General features: G+C 38.2%; 1 protein-coding gene across 3 annotated transcripts in view; it reads right to left on the bottom strand.

The window, feature by feature from the left end:
• LOC149313730 (endoplasmic reticulum junction formation protein lunapark-like) overlaps window positions 1–18,006 on the bottom strand; it is a 62,823-nt gene that overhangs the window by 37,090 nt on the left and 7,727 nt on the right. For 2 of the 3 annotated variants that reach the window (XM_089519703.1, XM_089519704.1), the window contains exons 2-4: window positions 16,973–17,061; window positions 6,679–6,723; window positions 3,901–4,088 (exon numbers count right to left, since the gene is read on the bottom strand). In XM_089519703.1, the coding sequence (XP_089375829.1) occupies window positions 3,901–4,088; window positions 6,679–6,723; window positions 16,973–16,999 (260 nt within the window). In that variant the 5' untranslated portion in view covers window positions 17,000–17,061. The remainder of the gene's footprint in view (window positions 1–3,900; window positions 4,089–6,678; window positions 6,724–16,972; window positions 17,062–18,006) is intronic. The other variant, XM_089519705.1, reaches the window with a different exon arrangement.

Genomic DNA, 18,006 nt, shown 5'->3' with positions numbered 1-18,006 from the left:
AGCAATGGATGCAAGCTCCAGGAACAGAGATTCCACCTCAATGTTAGGAGGAACTTTCGGACAGTAAGAGCTGTTTGACAGTGTAACACATTCCCTCGGAGTCTGGTGGAGTCTCCCTCCTTGGAGGTCTTTAAACAGAGGCTAGATGGTGATCTGTCAGGGATGCTTTGATTGTGATTTCCTGCCTGGCAGGGGGTTGGACTGGATGGCCCTTGTGGTATCTTCCAACTCTACAATTCTATGAAACACATCATCATTATCATTTATATTAACACTGCACAGAACATCAGTACAACTTCCTAAGTCTCAGAAATATCTCCCGAGTTGTCTTTCACAACAGTTTAGGAGAAGGTTTCCACAAACATCCAACATTTCAACTTCTGCCTTTTACCTGTTCTCTTACTGACACATCCACTTTTTGAAATGCAGTTTTCAAGCAGACTTGCTGCTTTATCCTAGATTTGTTTTGAGTTGCAAGTTCTGTTTGTAATGTAACAAATGACAAGACTACTTCATTCACCTTACATTTGTACCACATCAGTTTGATAGTACAACTATAAACAGAATAGCTAAATCAATTGCTTCAATAAACTTTTCATCATTCCAAAACATCTCCTTGATCTGTATTATTATTATTATTATTATTATTATTATTATAGCACTGTAGATTTACACAGCGCTGTATATACGAACAATAAAATCGATTTTTAGCTTTATGTAAATAAAATGTTTTATTAAAAAAAACAATAAAATCAATAAAAATGAAACCTGCCAATAGCGTACATTCTACTTTGAAAATGTACTGTGTTATTTTAATGATGTAATCCCACTTCGATCCTTGGGAGAGGCGGGAAATACAAGAAAAAATTATTATTATTATTATTATTATTATTATTATTATTGATTTGGCCTTGACACAACACAGACTGACCAATACAAGATAGAAAGATTGTTGTTAAGTCATACTCGATCAACACTTTTAAAGGCAATTTTATTCTGTGAATTACAAATCTCATTTTGTACAATATGAAAGATACATATCAAGGAAAAGGATGTTAGGGCCCGAACAGACAGGCCAAAATAAAGCTGCTTTGGATCACTTTGGAGGTATGCTGTTTAAATGATGTGTGCGTCCTAAGAGGCCAGAAGCCGCGCTCCAGTCCTAAGGACTGGAGCACAGCTTTGGCACAGCTTCTGGCCTTTTAAGATGTGCGTGTCATTTAAACAGCATACCTCCAAAGTGACCTGAAGCAGCTTTATTTTGGCCTGTCTGTTTGGGCCCTTAGTGACTTACTCTATGTTCAGAAGCATAAATATATTTGGTTGCTATATATTTCACTATCTTTTTCAAAATAATTCGCAGATCAGGCAAGCACTAAAGTTTCAACGATATATTGCACTTTTAGTATGCAAACTCAAAAATGAAGACTTTTCTTTCAGTCATTTATTTATGTTTGGCAATTCTGTAATTTTTTTAGGGTTTCAAGAAAGTCCTTTGAATAACTTCCCTGTAGAATGCTTTGGATTTTCAGAAATGAAAACATCTCACATACCCGTATTTTCTCAAGTCTTCAAACAGCAATTTAAATGCATGCATCCAGTTAGGCAAGCTTCCTGGAAGCCTGCTCACTTTGCCAGCATCAGTAACTATCAAATCCTTGGGGAATAACTTAAAGTAGAAATACTCCCAAGAACAACTGCAAACTAGAAAAAATAGCCATTATTCACTTTGCTTAAGGTTGAAAAATCTCTAAAGCATCCACTAGATCTCTCTAGGTGTTCACTCTGGATTCACCTCTTGATCAAAAGCAAACACAGGCTGGCAGTGACTTGCCTTTCATTCCTATATGGGAGTTTGGGGAATAGGGGCTACAACCTTGGAAAGAGGGAGGATGTTTATTTTATTTATTTTTGGCAAATTGTTAATGTGAAATTGTGAGTTAAGTATATGCAGGTATCTGAAAACTAGACTATATGCAGTAAATTCAAAAGGAAAAAACTCAAATCAATGACTGAGAAAACCAATGGTAGAAACCAGTAGCTTCAAGAATGACATTCAATGGACATTTAATTTATTCAAGTGTTAAGGGGAAAGCTTTTCACATTCTTTTTTCTAGATGCTGCTCTGAGAAGGAGCAGGATACAAAAGCTCTCCTAAAGTTGACTTTAGCAAGGTTGTAGAATCTAAATCTAGACATCCTGTATGTTGAAAGCTTTGTTTCAATTAAAATATCCACACATAATCAATCAATTGTTATTGTTAGCTGCCTTCAAGTCGATCTCGACCCATGGCAACCCTATGAATGAGACATCTCCTAGACACCCTGCCTTCAGCAGTCTGCCCAGGTCCTGCAGACTTAGGGCCATGACCTCCTCGATTGAATCTATCCACCTATAATGTAGTCATCCTCTTTTCCTATTGCCTTCTACATTGCTGCTATTGTTGTTAACTGCCCTCAAGTAGACATCTCTAAGCCCCCTGGTCCTCAACTGCTCTGCTCAGGTCTTGCAATATAATATTCAGTGAAAGTGATGAGAGGTGGACCAGTTCAGGATCCTGAATGATAAAGAATTTTGCACTGAAGAAGCAAATAGTAGAAACAGACTAAGTCCTTTTCCCCATCCCTCCAAGTGGTCTATCAGAAAACCCTTTCCACTTCTCTCTAAAACAGGCTTAGGAACACATGAGCCTCCAGATTCACCTGTAGTGCAGTCCAGTTACTGGACTGCAACCCCCATCAGCCCTAATGAGCAAAGTCAATTCTGAGGGGTAAAACATGTTGTATCTAGATAACAACATGTTCTCCATCCTTGCTTTTAAACTTATGTAGCTTCTTTGGTCTCTTCCTCTCCCTGCTGTTTCATTAAGTAGAAGGGAGAGCATAGGCAGCCATTGCTATATCAGCAGTCCTGAAATACTCCCCTACTGCTTCTTAATACCCCCAAACAGTAAGACAGCAAAAAATCACAGTTTAACAGAGACATTCTGTTTATACTTTTCTTCCCAAAAATCATAAACTTATGTTCAACTGTCTCCTCTTAGGACACATCTTCCAATACTTTGGTTTCACACAATAAGTCTCTGTTTTTTCAATTTTCAAAACCACATCAATCCCACAAATTAATATTTTCAATAAAATAAGGATAAATGAAGTGTTAAAGAGTGGGAAACCTTTTTGAAGTTGAGTGCCACATTCTTTTGGTGAAAGGGGGTATTCAGTCAGCTGTAGGCAGAGCCAGTAATGGATAAGGATGCTCACATCCAACCCCCAACACACACTCTCCCACTCAGCCAAATTTGCACTGACAACTATCTTCCATTCATTGTCCATCCCCCAAAACAAGAAAATCGCTGGTGTTCCCACTCAGTCTTAAAGCAGATCCACATTAACAGCTCAGTTAGGAATACTATGTACAGCCAAAGTCCCTGTCTCTCAAAAAGCTGGGAAAGATGTAGAGAAGGGCATCCAGAATTATCAAGGACTGAAGTTAATCCTGTGTAAGAAAAAGTTGCAGCAAAGGCCAATTCAATAGAAGAGGAGACAGCAAACAAGGAAGGAATTTGGTGAAGGTACACCAAATTATGCATCATGTGGAAGAAATGTGGAGGGAGATTTCCCATATCCTCCATTTGTTATAATAGCAGACTCTTTGGTCATCCAATGAAAGTGAATGGTGGGAAACTCAGGACTGATAAAACGAAGTACAGTGTACGGTTAGGGATCTTTGAGAATCAGCATAATGGACCGGGTAGGCTGTGGGTCCTATCCAGCAAGGAACTTCGTTTATAAACTCTAAAACTGCCAAATACACACCCACCCAACCTACTACAACTCATTCTTCATTGCCTCTACAAAAACAGCACAATACATAGTTATTAAAAAGGCATATTTTACTTACATCAATGGAAATGCAAAAAGAGGGAGTGTCATAACGAACCTCGCAGTCCACTCATCGGGAAGGTACCAAAAATAGATAATTATGCAGGTAAGAAGATAGAGAACAGACGAATAGAGGAGAAACCTGCCAACCCATAGCTTCTGCTGCCTCTGATTTTTCTCTCTAAATTCTTCTAATGCTTGAATATCCTGTAGGTTAAAAATAGCACACACTTTGAAGTGTAATAGTTAATACTAGTATCATTCATACTTCTGACCCTTTCACCTGAAGATTCTGAAAACCAATATAAGAACTAAACCAGGTATCAAATATAAACCACATCCTTAATGTTAAATGTAAGTCACAATCAGCTATATATAGAGCAGCACACACGTGCACCTCCCACACAAGTGCAATTCTCCACACATGGTGTGTCTTGTGGTGGGGTAAAAGTAGGGAATCAGCTGCACAGAAACCAGAAAACTTTATTTTCTAGAATCATAATGGATGCAGCAGAGCTGACCAACCAATTCTGTATAGACATCTGAAATTTGCTAATCTAACGTATTGATCCTTACCATATTTACTGGGGGAAAGTTTTTATTGACTTTAATGGAACTTCAACCCTATTTTTTTTCTTTAGGCTGCACTATCAGGCTTGTACACCAGTCATTTGTGGTGAGATCAGCTATATCAACAGCCTGGGTGAGAATGTCATTGATTTGCAGAACGAGAAAGTTCAAGGAGCATGACCACATAACAGCAACTGAATTAGGCCACGCGAAAAATATAAGGGCAGATTTCACAGAGAAAAATCTGTTCCCTTATTCTGAACAGCACTAGTGGGCATTTCTTCCCTTTACCTTCTCTTCCCACAAACAACAACAGATTTAAAGCTTGGAATTGCTTTTTAAAATTAATCTGTTATATAACTCATTGCAACTCCTGTCACTAATTTTATCATTTTTGTTAAAAAGCATTTTTATTGACTAAGGCCCAGTACATACTGCGCCTTGTTTTGCTCCACGAGGAAGCTGCAGCAGACAAACTGCGCTGTGATGTGCGGACGCCCATCTGTATAGGGCACCACCATTTTGGCGTACGGAATACGTGCTAGGGTTGCGGGGTGTCTATAAGCGATGCCCCGAGGCAACCCTAGCACGTCATCAAGACGTGCCATAAGGCCCGTCTGTACCGAGCTTGATTTGCTTTTTAAAAAAAAGCATGGATAAAAGGCAGGGTACATTACTCAAGACAGCATTTTAACCATCCTTTAAAAAGTTAGGCAAATTAACAAGTAATTGCTGATCAAAAACTGACTGCAGAGAGTTGCCAGGCTTCTAAAGAAGATTTTCAGGGTAAAGAGGGGTGCAGTAGGAAAGAGACAGCACCCTCCCAACTCTACCAAGAGAACTGCTTCTATCCATGATTGTCCCCCCTTACTAAGTTCCATTACTTGTAAAGGATCATATGAAGTATGAAGATCCTAATGCCCTCATTAAGACTGTGTCAGCACCGCAGAAATAATCCAGTTTGACATCACTTTAACTGGCATGGCTCAATGCTATAAAATTCTTGGAATTGTCATTTGTTGTAACATCAGATCTCTCTGACAGAGAAGGCTAAATGTCTCACAAAACTACAATTCCCAGAATTCCACAGCATTGAGCTATTGCAGTTAAAGTGGTGTCAAATTGGATTATTTCTACAGTGTGGATACAGCCCCATTTTACAGATAAAATTACTTGTAACACATTATTTCCACAGTCTATGCAGATATGATTGGTGGGTAGGGTGAAGGTAAATGGCCATGTAACTTTCAACTTCTATGGTGCTGTTCAGTATTGATTTTTAGTTTCTCGGGTTCACTGTAAGCAAAGCTTCTTCTCCTACCCACTCTTTTAACTCCTTCCTTTTTAAGTCGTCAGCAACTTCTAAGGATGTCTGCTGTGCCAGTCTTCATAACTTATCTTATTTCCAAATAAGTTATAGATAACAAGTCACTTAATTGGTATTTAAAATAAAAGAACAAGAAGAAGCTATGCTTTGTTAATTGGCTGGTTGGCTGGCTGGCTGGCTGAAGATGAAAAGTAATTTGAAATATCCCTTTTATTTTCCTTATCATCTCTACATCTGTGGCCTTCCTCCATTCCCCATTTACACTGACAAATGGTTTCTCTCTTTCTCTCACTCGCCCTTTCTCACCAGAAAGATTAATAATATTTTATTTATTTTATTATAGTATAGCTGGGCGCAAGGAAGTAATAGAATCTATTTTAATATATGTTGTATCTTATACTGTATTTTATTTGCTATTGTAAGCTGCCTCAATCCTGTGGGAGAGGCAGCATATAAATAAATTATTATTATTATTATTATTACTATTATTAATGTCAGTTAAGAAACATACATACAAAATGCAGTGTGTGCTACTAGCCCATCTCCTTAATTATTTGGATAGTGCTTCTTATTATACTAACACTGATAGTTTCTTCTGTTCTTTGCTTGATTCTCATAAACAGGCAAAACCAAAATGGTTCCTTACAATTCAGATATTTCTTACAGTTCAGGATCTTTGGATCCAGATTTTGTCATATTTAGAGTAGACTCACTAAAATTAGTGCAACTGAGTTAATCATGATTATGAATTCTCATTCATTTTAGTATGTCTATCCCAACTATGACTATATCCAGATATAGTCCATAGTATCAATTCAAATTATAAAATATAACAATGAAAAATAATATCAAAACACTAAATTTAGCTCTCAGAACAAATAATTAAAAAATCAAACATACCTTATCAATTTTTTCCAATACTTCTACAGTGGAAGGCTTTGTCTGCTTACAAGGGAAAAGAAATGGGTGTGAAATTTGACCCTCAAGAGCTGGGTTATATACATTGCCAACAAGTGAATCCAAAATTGGAGACAAAATGCAATTATTTGTACTGTAAAATATACGACTTTTCAAACGTCCTTTCTAATTGTATTAGCAACTCTACTTCTACAATCACAAACCAAAGGACAAAGATCACAAGGATTACCATTTTTCCCATCATCACAACCCCCTTAACAAATGAGATGAGAAAAATAAAATGTGATGGGAAATACTGCCATTTGCTAAAAAAAGGCAATCAGAACTGATGAATGACTCAGTGTAGACAAGGCCAAAAATAATATTCAAACATCAGAGTTTTACAATAGCTTGCATCTTGTGGATCTGTTCTGTGATATATGAAATGAATAGATGAAAATAGGAAACAGCCAACTTATCTAGACCCATAACTTTCTTAAAATAAAAGCATATTATGAGTAAAAAAATTCTATTATTAAGTAGTCTTAGTGTGTGTGTGTGTGTGTGTGTGTGTGCGCGCGCGCACACACACACACACACATACATTGGCCAAGGATCCCTGTTTTATGGACATTCATCAGGAAATCATTAAAAAAATAAAGGAGAGTAAGAAGCTCATGGAGATGAATGAAGACAGCAGATGAAGCAACCAACACTGGAAAAATATATATTTCTACAATTTAAATATAACAATACATTTATTAGGCAAAATACTTTAATGTATATTTCCTATAACAACTGTGGAAAGGAAGAAGAGCCTGCCAAACCTTGCTTACAAACAGAAAAGAAACAACACCACTCCTGACGGTGGGGTCATGAAAAAGCATGGTGGAGGGGGACAGGCCTCTTCCACCTTCCAATAACACAAGCCCAAGAGGACATGGATGAGGCAGAGTCACCAACAAGAGCTTTTCCCACCCATCCTCTGCAGGACTAGTCTGTTGATCTATATAAAGGCAAACCGGGAAACAGATGCTACTTCAAACCAATAAAAGAAGTGTGCATACACATATAGATGCATTCCTATTATATACACACAAAGTTACATTATGCTGTAGGGAAAAGAGAAATATCTAAGCAATGGGAACAAAAATGAAATTCCATATGATTATCCCATTGTTGCATGGGAACTCCAGCTTTGGGCTTGCTGTTGTTATATACCTTCAAGTAGACTCTTGACTTACAATGACCACATCCCTAGGGTTTTCTGTATTCAAATGTGGTTTGCCATGGCCTTCCTCTTATGAGAGTGTTTAACTTTCCCAGGGTCACCCAGCGAGTTTTTACAGCTCAGCAGGCAGTAGAACCCTGGTCTCCAAGAGACCTAGTCAACACTCAAACCACTATACCATGCTCAGTCTTTGCAAGATTGGCCTCTAGACTATGTTTGATATCCATGTACTGCACATGTACCACACATGACACATTTAATTGTTAAAGGGAAATAAAAATGGATTGAGAAAGAGCTGATTTGGATGGTTTGGAAAAATCTTCTGATCCTGAGGAAGTAAAATAAACCTTTTATATGCCACATCTCAGTCAGATTTTTCTGCTGAACTAAATAATGATCTTGCACCAAGTGTCAAAAAGAAAAAATGAATGAGACTTGTATCTGAAAGTGCTGATAAAATAAAGTGATGTGAAGAAAGAAGGATTAGAAAGAGAAAGAACAGAAGACAACTCTGTATTTCTTCACTGAACACAGTTGAGGATAATTTTCAGTTAAGACTACTTCCAAATTGTTATTAGTAACAAGGGTAATTTTTAGTTAACAGCATTCCCAGACTGTTATTAGTAACATGACAGCCAAATAAACTGACTGTAGCAATTTCTCGTTTTTCCTTCTCAGGGATGGTCAATACAGAAGAGCCACAGAGATGTGCATTTAAATCCAAATTCAGTTTAAACTCATTAAGTCTGCCAGGTTGACTCAATAAAACAAATATCTTGGTCCAGGCTAGAAACATAGGGATAAAATGGCATTAACATCATCTATACTTCCCTGATCTCCTCCAGGAAAAGGTTAAGATGGCATTAGGTTCTCAGTTTGCTAGAACAGATAGCGTATCACCTACAATCTCCGCAGTTAGGACTACATGGCAAGTTCCACCAGTTCCAATTTGATCGCTAGGAAAATACCCTAAGACTTGTGGAAGGTAAGCAGGGCCAGCCCTGGTTACTAGTTGGATGGGAAAGTGCCAACAAATACCAATTGCTGTAGGCTATATTTCAGAGAAAGGAACTGGCAAAACCACTTCTGAGTACTCATTGCATAGGAAATCCTGATGAAATTCATGGGATCACCATAAGTCAACAGGCAGCTTGAAGGCATGCACACGCACACACACAATTTATTTATATGTCCAAGCTAAACTGACCCTATAGAGAAATTCTGATTTAAAGACTGGGAAAAGGCCACTTCTATGAAAGTAATGGGCAGAAAACAGGATTTCTATTTTAATGGATAATGTGCTTCTGTCCTTCTCAAGTTTGCAAGATCAATTTAATCTACCTTCAGTAGCTAAATAGCAATACTTACAATTACAACACTTATTACAATCTTGATTTGGCTCTGCAGTTCTTAGTGCAGCTGAACTTCCTTTTAATTTTAAAAATACTTATTGAGGCTCACCGAGTACATAAGCTAATGATCTATTATTTTTATCTACAAAAAATATGACATGCAAGATTTACAGCAGGAATGGACTAGAGAATTGGAGTGCCCACTTTTGGCCAATCAATGGTCAGAATTTTTAACATCTATAACCCTGAATGACTATAGAGCTCCAATTACGTGTTATGCAACAAAAACTGCTGTTCCAGGTATACTGGTCACAACATCATCTTTGTAATAAAAAGGTAAAAGTAAAGGTTTCTCCTTTGATAAGGTTGTCAAGTTGTGTCTAACTGTAGGGGGCAGTGCTCATCTCCATTACTAAGCTGAAGAGCCAATGTTGTCAAAGACAACTCTGTGATCATGTGGCCAGCATGACTGCACAAAACGCTGTTACCTTCCCACCGAAGTGGTACCTGTTTATCTACTTGGCACTTTTACATGCTCTCGAACTGCGAAGTTGGCAGATGGATAACACTATTAATGTTTCTTTAACCCATATGTTTTGGAAATGCCCTATAGTTGCCTTATTCTGGGGGGAAATAATTACACAAAATAATTTCATGCTAGAAAGTTCTTTGGTATTCAGTGATACATTTTATTTACCCTTTTATACTGTTTGCCCACCTCTTGGAATTTAATACATGGTCAGCGGAAATGGATCTTTCATGCCCTCTCTGTTGCTAAGACTGATACTCCAGTACTGGAAAGGAAACACACACACACAGAGTGATCCAATGGACAGAGATGATCCAATGGACAACACTTGCAATATTAGAAAGAATGATTATCAACATAATTTACAAATGGACTTATATTCAGATATTTGGTTTGCTTTTATTGACGCTCATGAATAATAATTTCTCTTTTTTTAAATATCTCCTTATTCCTTATTGCTGCAACATTAAAACATCATATGTAGCTGAGAACATTACTATGAATTTTTGTCTAAGACTTTTTTTAATTGAACATTAAATAAAATAATACTTTTTATTTTTTAAAAAAAACCACCATTGTCACTGCCATACCGTTGCAATTGCAGTTTTGGAGACTGGTTGCTTTTTTTAGCTATCAGTAGAAGGGTTTCATGCTTTTCTAGATGGGAGATTATTTAACTAATCTGAAGCCTTTATAAATCTGATATGATATGAAGCTTTTTGGCCAAAAAAGTGTTTTTAGCTAAGGGAAAAAATGGAAGGATATTGAGGGAGACTGAAAAAATTGGTAAATTCCAAGGTCACACTAGACCCACAACAAGGGCTGGGAGTGGCTCATGGGCAACACAATTTCCAGACCTGCAGTACACAAATCAGTACACATGTAAAACCTCAAATTTGAGAGTGTTAGCTTCTCCTCAACCCCTATATATCTGGACATTAAAAAAAGAAAGAGCTATTTATTTCAGTGTGAAGGAGCTCCATTTAATTAGATGGGTCTTTTCCATAGTAACTGATGTGAATTATGAAACTTGTTCAGACTGGCAGAAAACAAATCATACTCAACACACGCAAATGTAAATGCTTGACAGTTGTGCTCCACAGGACTAATAGGATTGCTACATTATGTCTAGGTATGAAAATTAGTTGCCCCATGTTATCCGCCTCTTTCAAAATTCATACAGCATTTTATTAGAAACCACAACTATTTCAACCAAAGCACACACAGTTTTCACTTCAATTACATTTCATTCCATAATCAAAGAGAATTGAGAAACAGGCTGCCATTCAGAGCATATTTGTTTTGTCTATGTTGGCTCAACGCTAACCTATTCACAATTCAGACAAACACATAGGACAGGAATGGGTAACGTGTTGTACCCCGCCTCAAGTCTTGAGGAGAGGTGGGAAAGAAATATAATTGATCATTATTATTATTATTATTATTATTAAGCCCACCACATATTTTGGAATATAATTCCCACAATCCCTTGGGAATGCTGGGGGATGGCGGAATTCAGTCTAAGATGGTGGAATGCCATTTGTTCACATTTAACATAAAGGATCCAACTAAAATTAGACCCAAGTGCTAAAGAATCAAACAGAAATTATTAGCCAGAACATCATAAATGAATTGCTTCCAGTGGAGCTTTATTTCAACTAAGTTTAGCTGGATTTGAAATCACAAAGATTTCTAAATCTGTTACTGTGTTCTCAGCTGCAAGTCCAAGCTGAATATGTAAACTTATGGACAGTAAAAACTGCCTATCTTACAGAGATATCATGAGAAGACATGACTTGTTAGAAAAGACAATAATCCAGAACTCTTTCTGTTAGAAATTTTTGATGAAAACTCAAAAATAGAAAAAGAAAATGTAAAGATTGTCTGGTATATGGTACTGGCAGCTAGGCTGGTGTATACTAAATATTGGAAGAATTCCAAAATTCCAAAAATTAATGAATGGTGGGGGGGGGGGGGATGGATAATAAGTGGAGAAGCAGAAACTGACGCATCTGATTAGAGGGAAATCTATAAATGTGTTCTTGAAAGAATGGATTTTTTTTTTTACAGAATATGCACAACAAAGGAGGATACAATGTTAATAGATTTCAATAGTTGGTGTTAAAATAGACAAGGTCAGAGTTGTGTGTTGATTGTAAACTAAGATTACAGTTAGTGGATTAGATAAGGTATATTTTGTTAAAACGCTTTTGATGTTGAGCAGCGCGTGAGGCAACACGTCAACGTTTGGCACCAGATTTTCCACCTTTGTGACTGTAGTCAGCAGCTTGTGAGCTGGAGAAACACCTCTCCCTTTCTCAATGAGCAAAGAGACACTGTAAACATCTCTCAGATAAGGCTTAGTGTTATATGATAAAAAGAAATGTGGAAGGTTCAGTTAACAACTGCAGCAGAAGAAAGACTGAAGTCTTGTATTGTGTTTATTATTGTTGTAGTATGTTTATTATGCGCATGTTAGTATGTGCTTATTAATGTTTGTAGATATAAGGAAGGATTGGATGTTTGTTCTTCCTATTTTCCTTTTCTGTATTGGTGTATCTATCCTTGATTTTAACAATAAAGTTTCAATAAAATATTTTTTAAAAGAAAAGAGAGTGATGCTTGGTATGGTAGAAGGCAGTAAGAAAAGAGGAAGATCACATTCCAGATGCAGAGACTAAATCAAGGAAGCCATGGCCCTGAGTTTGCAAAACTTGAGCAAGGCTACTGATAACAGGGCGACATGGAGGTTTCTAATTGGGTTGTCATAAGTCAACTTGACAGCAACCAACAACCATCTTACAGAGCTCTTATAAAGCTCCTTAATAAAATATACTCAGAATGCTAGCAAGGACTATATCTGGCGGCATATGCCTCATCCAGCAAGGCCAATGAAAAAGAACTGTGGAGATTATTGTCCAAAATACCTGGGATGCCAAAAGTTCCGCATCCCTAATATAAAGCAATTGGTCTTATCTATGATATGTTCATTTCCAATAGTGAAAGTGGGTTACCCCCCCCACACACACACACACACACCTTTGAGGAGGACTCTTTAGTGAGAGGAGCCCTTGGTAAGGCCAGTTCACTTTCCCATTCTGACAACTAGTAGTGTAATGAGTCAACAGTAGCAGTAACTGAACAACCACTATGCTGGTTGGGGAGAAAGTTCATCTTTCACTGATGGAAATGAACATATCACAGGTAAAACCAATGCTTCTTTTCCCAGCAGTGAAAGGCTGAACATCCTGAGGTGGAACATACCAGAGTATCCCAAATAAAGGGTGCGAAAACAAACTACTGGTGTCTTCAGAATAAAGTACTGTATTCCTAACAGTCTGTTGTGCATCCTCTCATCGAATGAGGCTTTGGCAGAGATAAAAGCACCTGGCTTCCAGCACATCACAAAGGTAGGATTATAGGAGGGTTTCTGTGGATTTTTGGGCTATGTGGCCATGTTCTAGAAGAATTCTTCTAGAACATGGCCACATAGCCCCAAAAAACCACAAAAAAACTATGGATGCCAGTCGTGAAAGCCTTCGACTTCACAAAGGTAGGATTGACTTCCTGATGGCTGTCTTCTGGCAGATGACTACCAGAGGGGCTGTACTGCACTCCCAATGGGTATTAACACTCCCAATGGGGTCAGCAACAACTTCCCCAAGTAACAATGACACTGAGGACTCATAGCTTGAATTGAGTGATGCAGGCCTTGAGCCATCTGTTGAACAGGAAGACTGAAAACATTCTTCCCTGTCAACTATGATGGAAGGAAAAGGGAAAGAAAAGCAGAAAGGAGAGATTCTTCATTCTATTTAGTTAAGTCTGAATACTTTTCAAACATCCTGGGTATGCTGGACTTTCTCCAGTGGCTTCTTGGGACTAAGTTGAAAGATGGCAAAACATAACTTCCTAATTCTATGAAAAATAGAGTTTACCTTGGGATCAAAGAACCAGGAATACAATCACTGAATTTATACAAATTGCACTCAGTTCCCTGTTTCCCAGTGAGAAAGGCTTCCCACTCTCATAGTCTGTAAGCACAGGTAACCACCATCAGAAGACTACTTTCCAGGATAGATATTTCAAGGTATTACATACAAGGATTTGATAAGCAATATTATCAAAGCATCTAAGTACTGTTGAGTAACTGGCTAAGATGTTATGGAGATGTCTCTGAGAAATATTCCATGCCCATAGGAGAAAGTTAAATCCCTGGCTTGTGAGAGATAAGGGAAATTCTTGCCAAAGCCTATCCCTGGTAACCGACCATGACCAGGGTTTTGTGCCTTCAGGTTCCTGGTAACTGACCATGAGGGTTTAACCAGGGACACCACCACCCATTAAAAAGGAGTTATCATGTGCACAGAAGAGAATTTAGCAAATGTTAACAACAGAGAGTGGCAGCCACTTGCCCATGTTAGGCCACAGTTGTTGGTTCAGGTCATCCTATAAGAGTTAAGACTGCTCTACTCTATTACACAGTAGACAGCCTACTCAGCAGGAGAAGGCAAAACACAGGAAAGTGTTTGGCCCACTCAACTGGAGGCATGCTGTTCATCCTTTTATGCTTTCAATTAATGGTCTTTACCTAACTATGGCAATAGTCTTATTATATACAGGTATACGGATGAGTCTGTAAAGAACTTCTCACTATTCTGGGTAAAATATCTGAATCATCTGTATAAGATTACTGCCATAATTAGGTAAAAGGCAGATTACGTTAACATGTACCCCCGTAGACACTGGTGAGTCCATACAAATGCATGGATGCACCTTGTGTTAGCAGGAACTTTTTCCAGAATTATATCTGAATTTATATGAGGATAAGCTTGATCAGTCACTTTAAAAACTCTCTCTGTCCATACCAACAGGTTATTACCATCCTGTTGGAAGACTGAGAACATTCTGTAATGATTGAATTGTTGACTACAGGATCATAAAAGATTTTGGAAGGTTATCCTTCTGTTACCGAATTGCAGAGGGAGAAGTTCCTACAAGAAATATGTCAAAGGCCCCATACAGACTGCCAAAATAAAGCTGCTCTGGGTCACTTTGGAGGTATGCTGTTTAAATGATGTATGCGTCCTAAGAGTCCAGAAGCTGTGCCAAAGCTGCGCTCCAGTGCTTAGGACTGGATCGTGACTTTGGCGCGACTTCCAGACTCTTAGGACGCATGCAACATTTAAACAGCATACCTCCAAAGTGACCCGGACCAGCTTTATTTTGGCCTGTCTGTATGCGGCCAAAGAAAAATAAACTTTCTTTTCCTCAGTTTTAAATAGCAAATCCATATATGAAGCTGTACAGTATACTAAATCTGAGCATGTGTGCTAACAGAAAGCATAGTATAGTGGTATGAATGCTGGACCAGGATTCTGGGAGACCAGGATTTGAATTCCACTCAGCCATGGATACCCACTGGTGACCTTGGCTAAGTCACACTCTCTCAGTCCTAAAGAAAAGCAATGGAAAACACCCTCTGAATAAATCTTGTCAAGAAAGCTAAGTCAGAAATAACTTGAAGTGACAAAAACCCAGCTTGTGTATCTGCATAATGCAAGCAGGAAGGCACTATAGGCTATATAGGAGGAAGGAACTAGCAAAACCACCTCTGGGTATTCCTTGTCTAAGAAAACCCTATGAAATTCATTGAGTTACCATATGTTAACAGGTAACTTGAAGGCACACAAACAGAGAGACTAATCTTACAACAAAAATAGGGATGAGAATGTAGCTACTATGCTTGAACACTTGTAGAGAACTACATTCTGCTAGGATACAGGTTCCAGGAACAAATACCAACTCTTTCAGAAACAATGAACAATCAATCCCTCTTAAATATGGGACTCTGGGGCTCAACAGACTGTCCCATTGGAGTGGCCTGTAACCGCCCCTTTCCTTGCTGGATCGGGGCTGCTGCAACCACACACCGCCGCCCCGATCTGGCCTTTGCGCCACAGAAAGGGTGCCCTAGCCATTGCCACAGCAGCTTTTCACCACTTCTTTGGCACAGCACATGTAAACGCTGTGCCAAAGATGCAGTGTGATGCCACCTGGTCAGGCGGACGGCATGAGGGCAGACAGCGTGCGTATGCCACACTCCCACGCCAGCGTATAACGCTGGTCTGTTGAGCCCCTAAATTTACCTAGAGTTCTGGAATCACAAAACCAAGGACCAGTGGAATATAAGCCAAGTAGAGGAAGTACAGCAAGTAAACGAAAGCTTATGCTATAACTTCGTAGTGGCTAAAAAGGCCTCTCCATGTGAGAGGGAATTCCCACTTAGGGATCTCACTGAAGAACAAGAGGAAGATGGAAAGCCTTCTTGTTATGGATGTCAGTGTTGTTGCTGTTTAAGAAAGATCTTTTGAAACAATGAAGAAAAAGAGAAAAAAACCCAAGACATATAGGGCATGAGGCCATACCAGGGGTTACTTTCACTAAAGGGTGCTCCTCGAAGGTCTGTGCCATTCCTGCCTATCAGCGGAAGAGGACGGAGCAATCCATCTCAGGATGTTCAGCATTTCACTGCTGGAAAATGCTGTTTTTTGTTGATGCTGATTCAAAAACAATCCCCAGACAAGTATGTGCCTCTAATTAACAAAGAGATTATGCTGCTCCAGAGACTGCTTTTCAGACATCACAGAATTAGCTGACCAACACTCAGCAGATTTCATGTCAGCAAGTACTTTTTTCTAGACAATAACTAGCTACTTGATCAGTGCTTGGTTGCTGACAACATGCTTTTCTAGAACATTTGTCCAAAGCACTTCTTTCCCAGCAGAACTAGATACAATCCAACACAGCATAAAACACATATATGCCTGTTGATTTCAACTGAATAAGCACACATAAATCTCTTACTTTTCAGCTACTGTTTAGGAAGTGGTGGTTAATTTGGGCCTGCTCTGTGATTTCTGACAATATATTCTGCAATTTAAAAATTCTAGTCTCTTACTTTGTTTGGAAAACCAACCATTTCAGATTGAATCAACGTACTGACAAATATAACTTTTCCAATAAATCTAGCCATAATTTGTTTTGCCTAAATACACTATACCAGTTCAGCTCTTCATTCTGTATCACAGGAAATTTATTAGAAATAGCATTTGAGACCTGGTTCTTCAGGAAATGCATGCACACATACACAAAATCCACCTCTACTCAAGAAAATTTACTTACCCGCCATCTGGAAATTATTCCACCCATTTCTTTGTTTTAGAGACCGGATGTTTTGCAACTTGTAGCCAATCTTGTAATGCAACGCACAGCTAGAAGTAAAGCATTTGTATTTTTAATTAAAAATACACCTGCAATATAAGCCAAGAACTACAGGTTCAGTCTCTCTGATCTGAGGTGCTTGGGACCAGAAGGGGTTTGGGTTTCAGATTTTTTTCAGATTCTGGAATATTTGCATATACATAATGAGTTATCTTGGGGATAGGAATCAAGTCTAAACATGAAATTTATTTATATTTTGAATATACTTTATAATAATAATAATAATAATAATAATAATAAACATATAACCTGATGTAATTTTATACACAAAAATTCTAACAGGTTTGTGTACACTGAACCATCAGAAAACAAAGATGTCACTTTGTGGACAACCATGTGACACCCACCTATGTGGACAATCTTGGAATATTTTGGATTTCAGAACCCAGATAAAGGAGACTCAGCCTGTACAAAGGCATTTCAAACAACAATCCAAACACCCATATACCTACAGTATATAATCCAATGCACACAGCCTAGTTTCAAACTTCTCTACCACACTCTGACTTCACATACACCCATTTTCCATGATGCTTTATATTACATATCTGATTTGCAAGTGTGAAGTTATAAAAAGCTTTTCAAAGAATGTTCACAAGTACCAGGTTGCCAAGGAAACAAAATTAAGTTTTAATCCTTATTTAGTTAGCACTACCAATTAAGTGACATCTATAGCAAGCATGGATTCAGAATACAGGATCTGAAAATTTTGCAAAAAATTCATCAGCATCCCTAACAATATAAAAACTTTCTAAGGAACTCACATATTTCTATACAATGGTCCTTGACGTTTCAATCAGACAGGAAAATGTTTCTAGTTTTGTGGGTGGGAGAATAATATTCTCAAATAAAGTAATACATTTTAATGCTTCCCTTTTATTTGGTTTCTTGCTTCCAGTGGTTTCACTGCCACAGGCACTGTGACCTGATGTGCC

Source organism: Sceloporus occidentalis, unplaced genomic scaffold (genome assembly GCF_023333645.1).
Source record: "Sceloporus occidentalis isolate IW3139 unplaced genomic scaffold, rSceOcc1.0.p SCAF_4, whole genome shotgun sequence".
In the NCBI taxonomy this organism is placed as follows: domain Eukaryota; kingdom Metazoa; phylum Chordata; class Lepidosauria; order Squamata; family Phrynosomatidae; genus Sceloporus; species Sceloporus occidentalis.
Note: the sequence above shows the minus strand (reverse complement) of the source record. Positions and strands in the feature narration are given on the sequence as shown.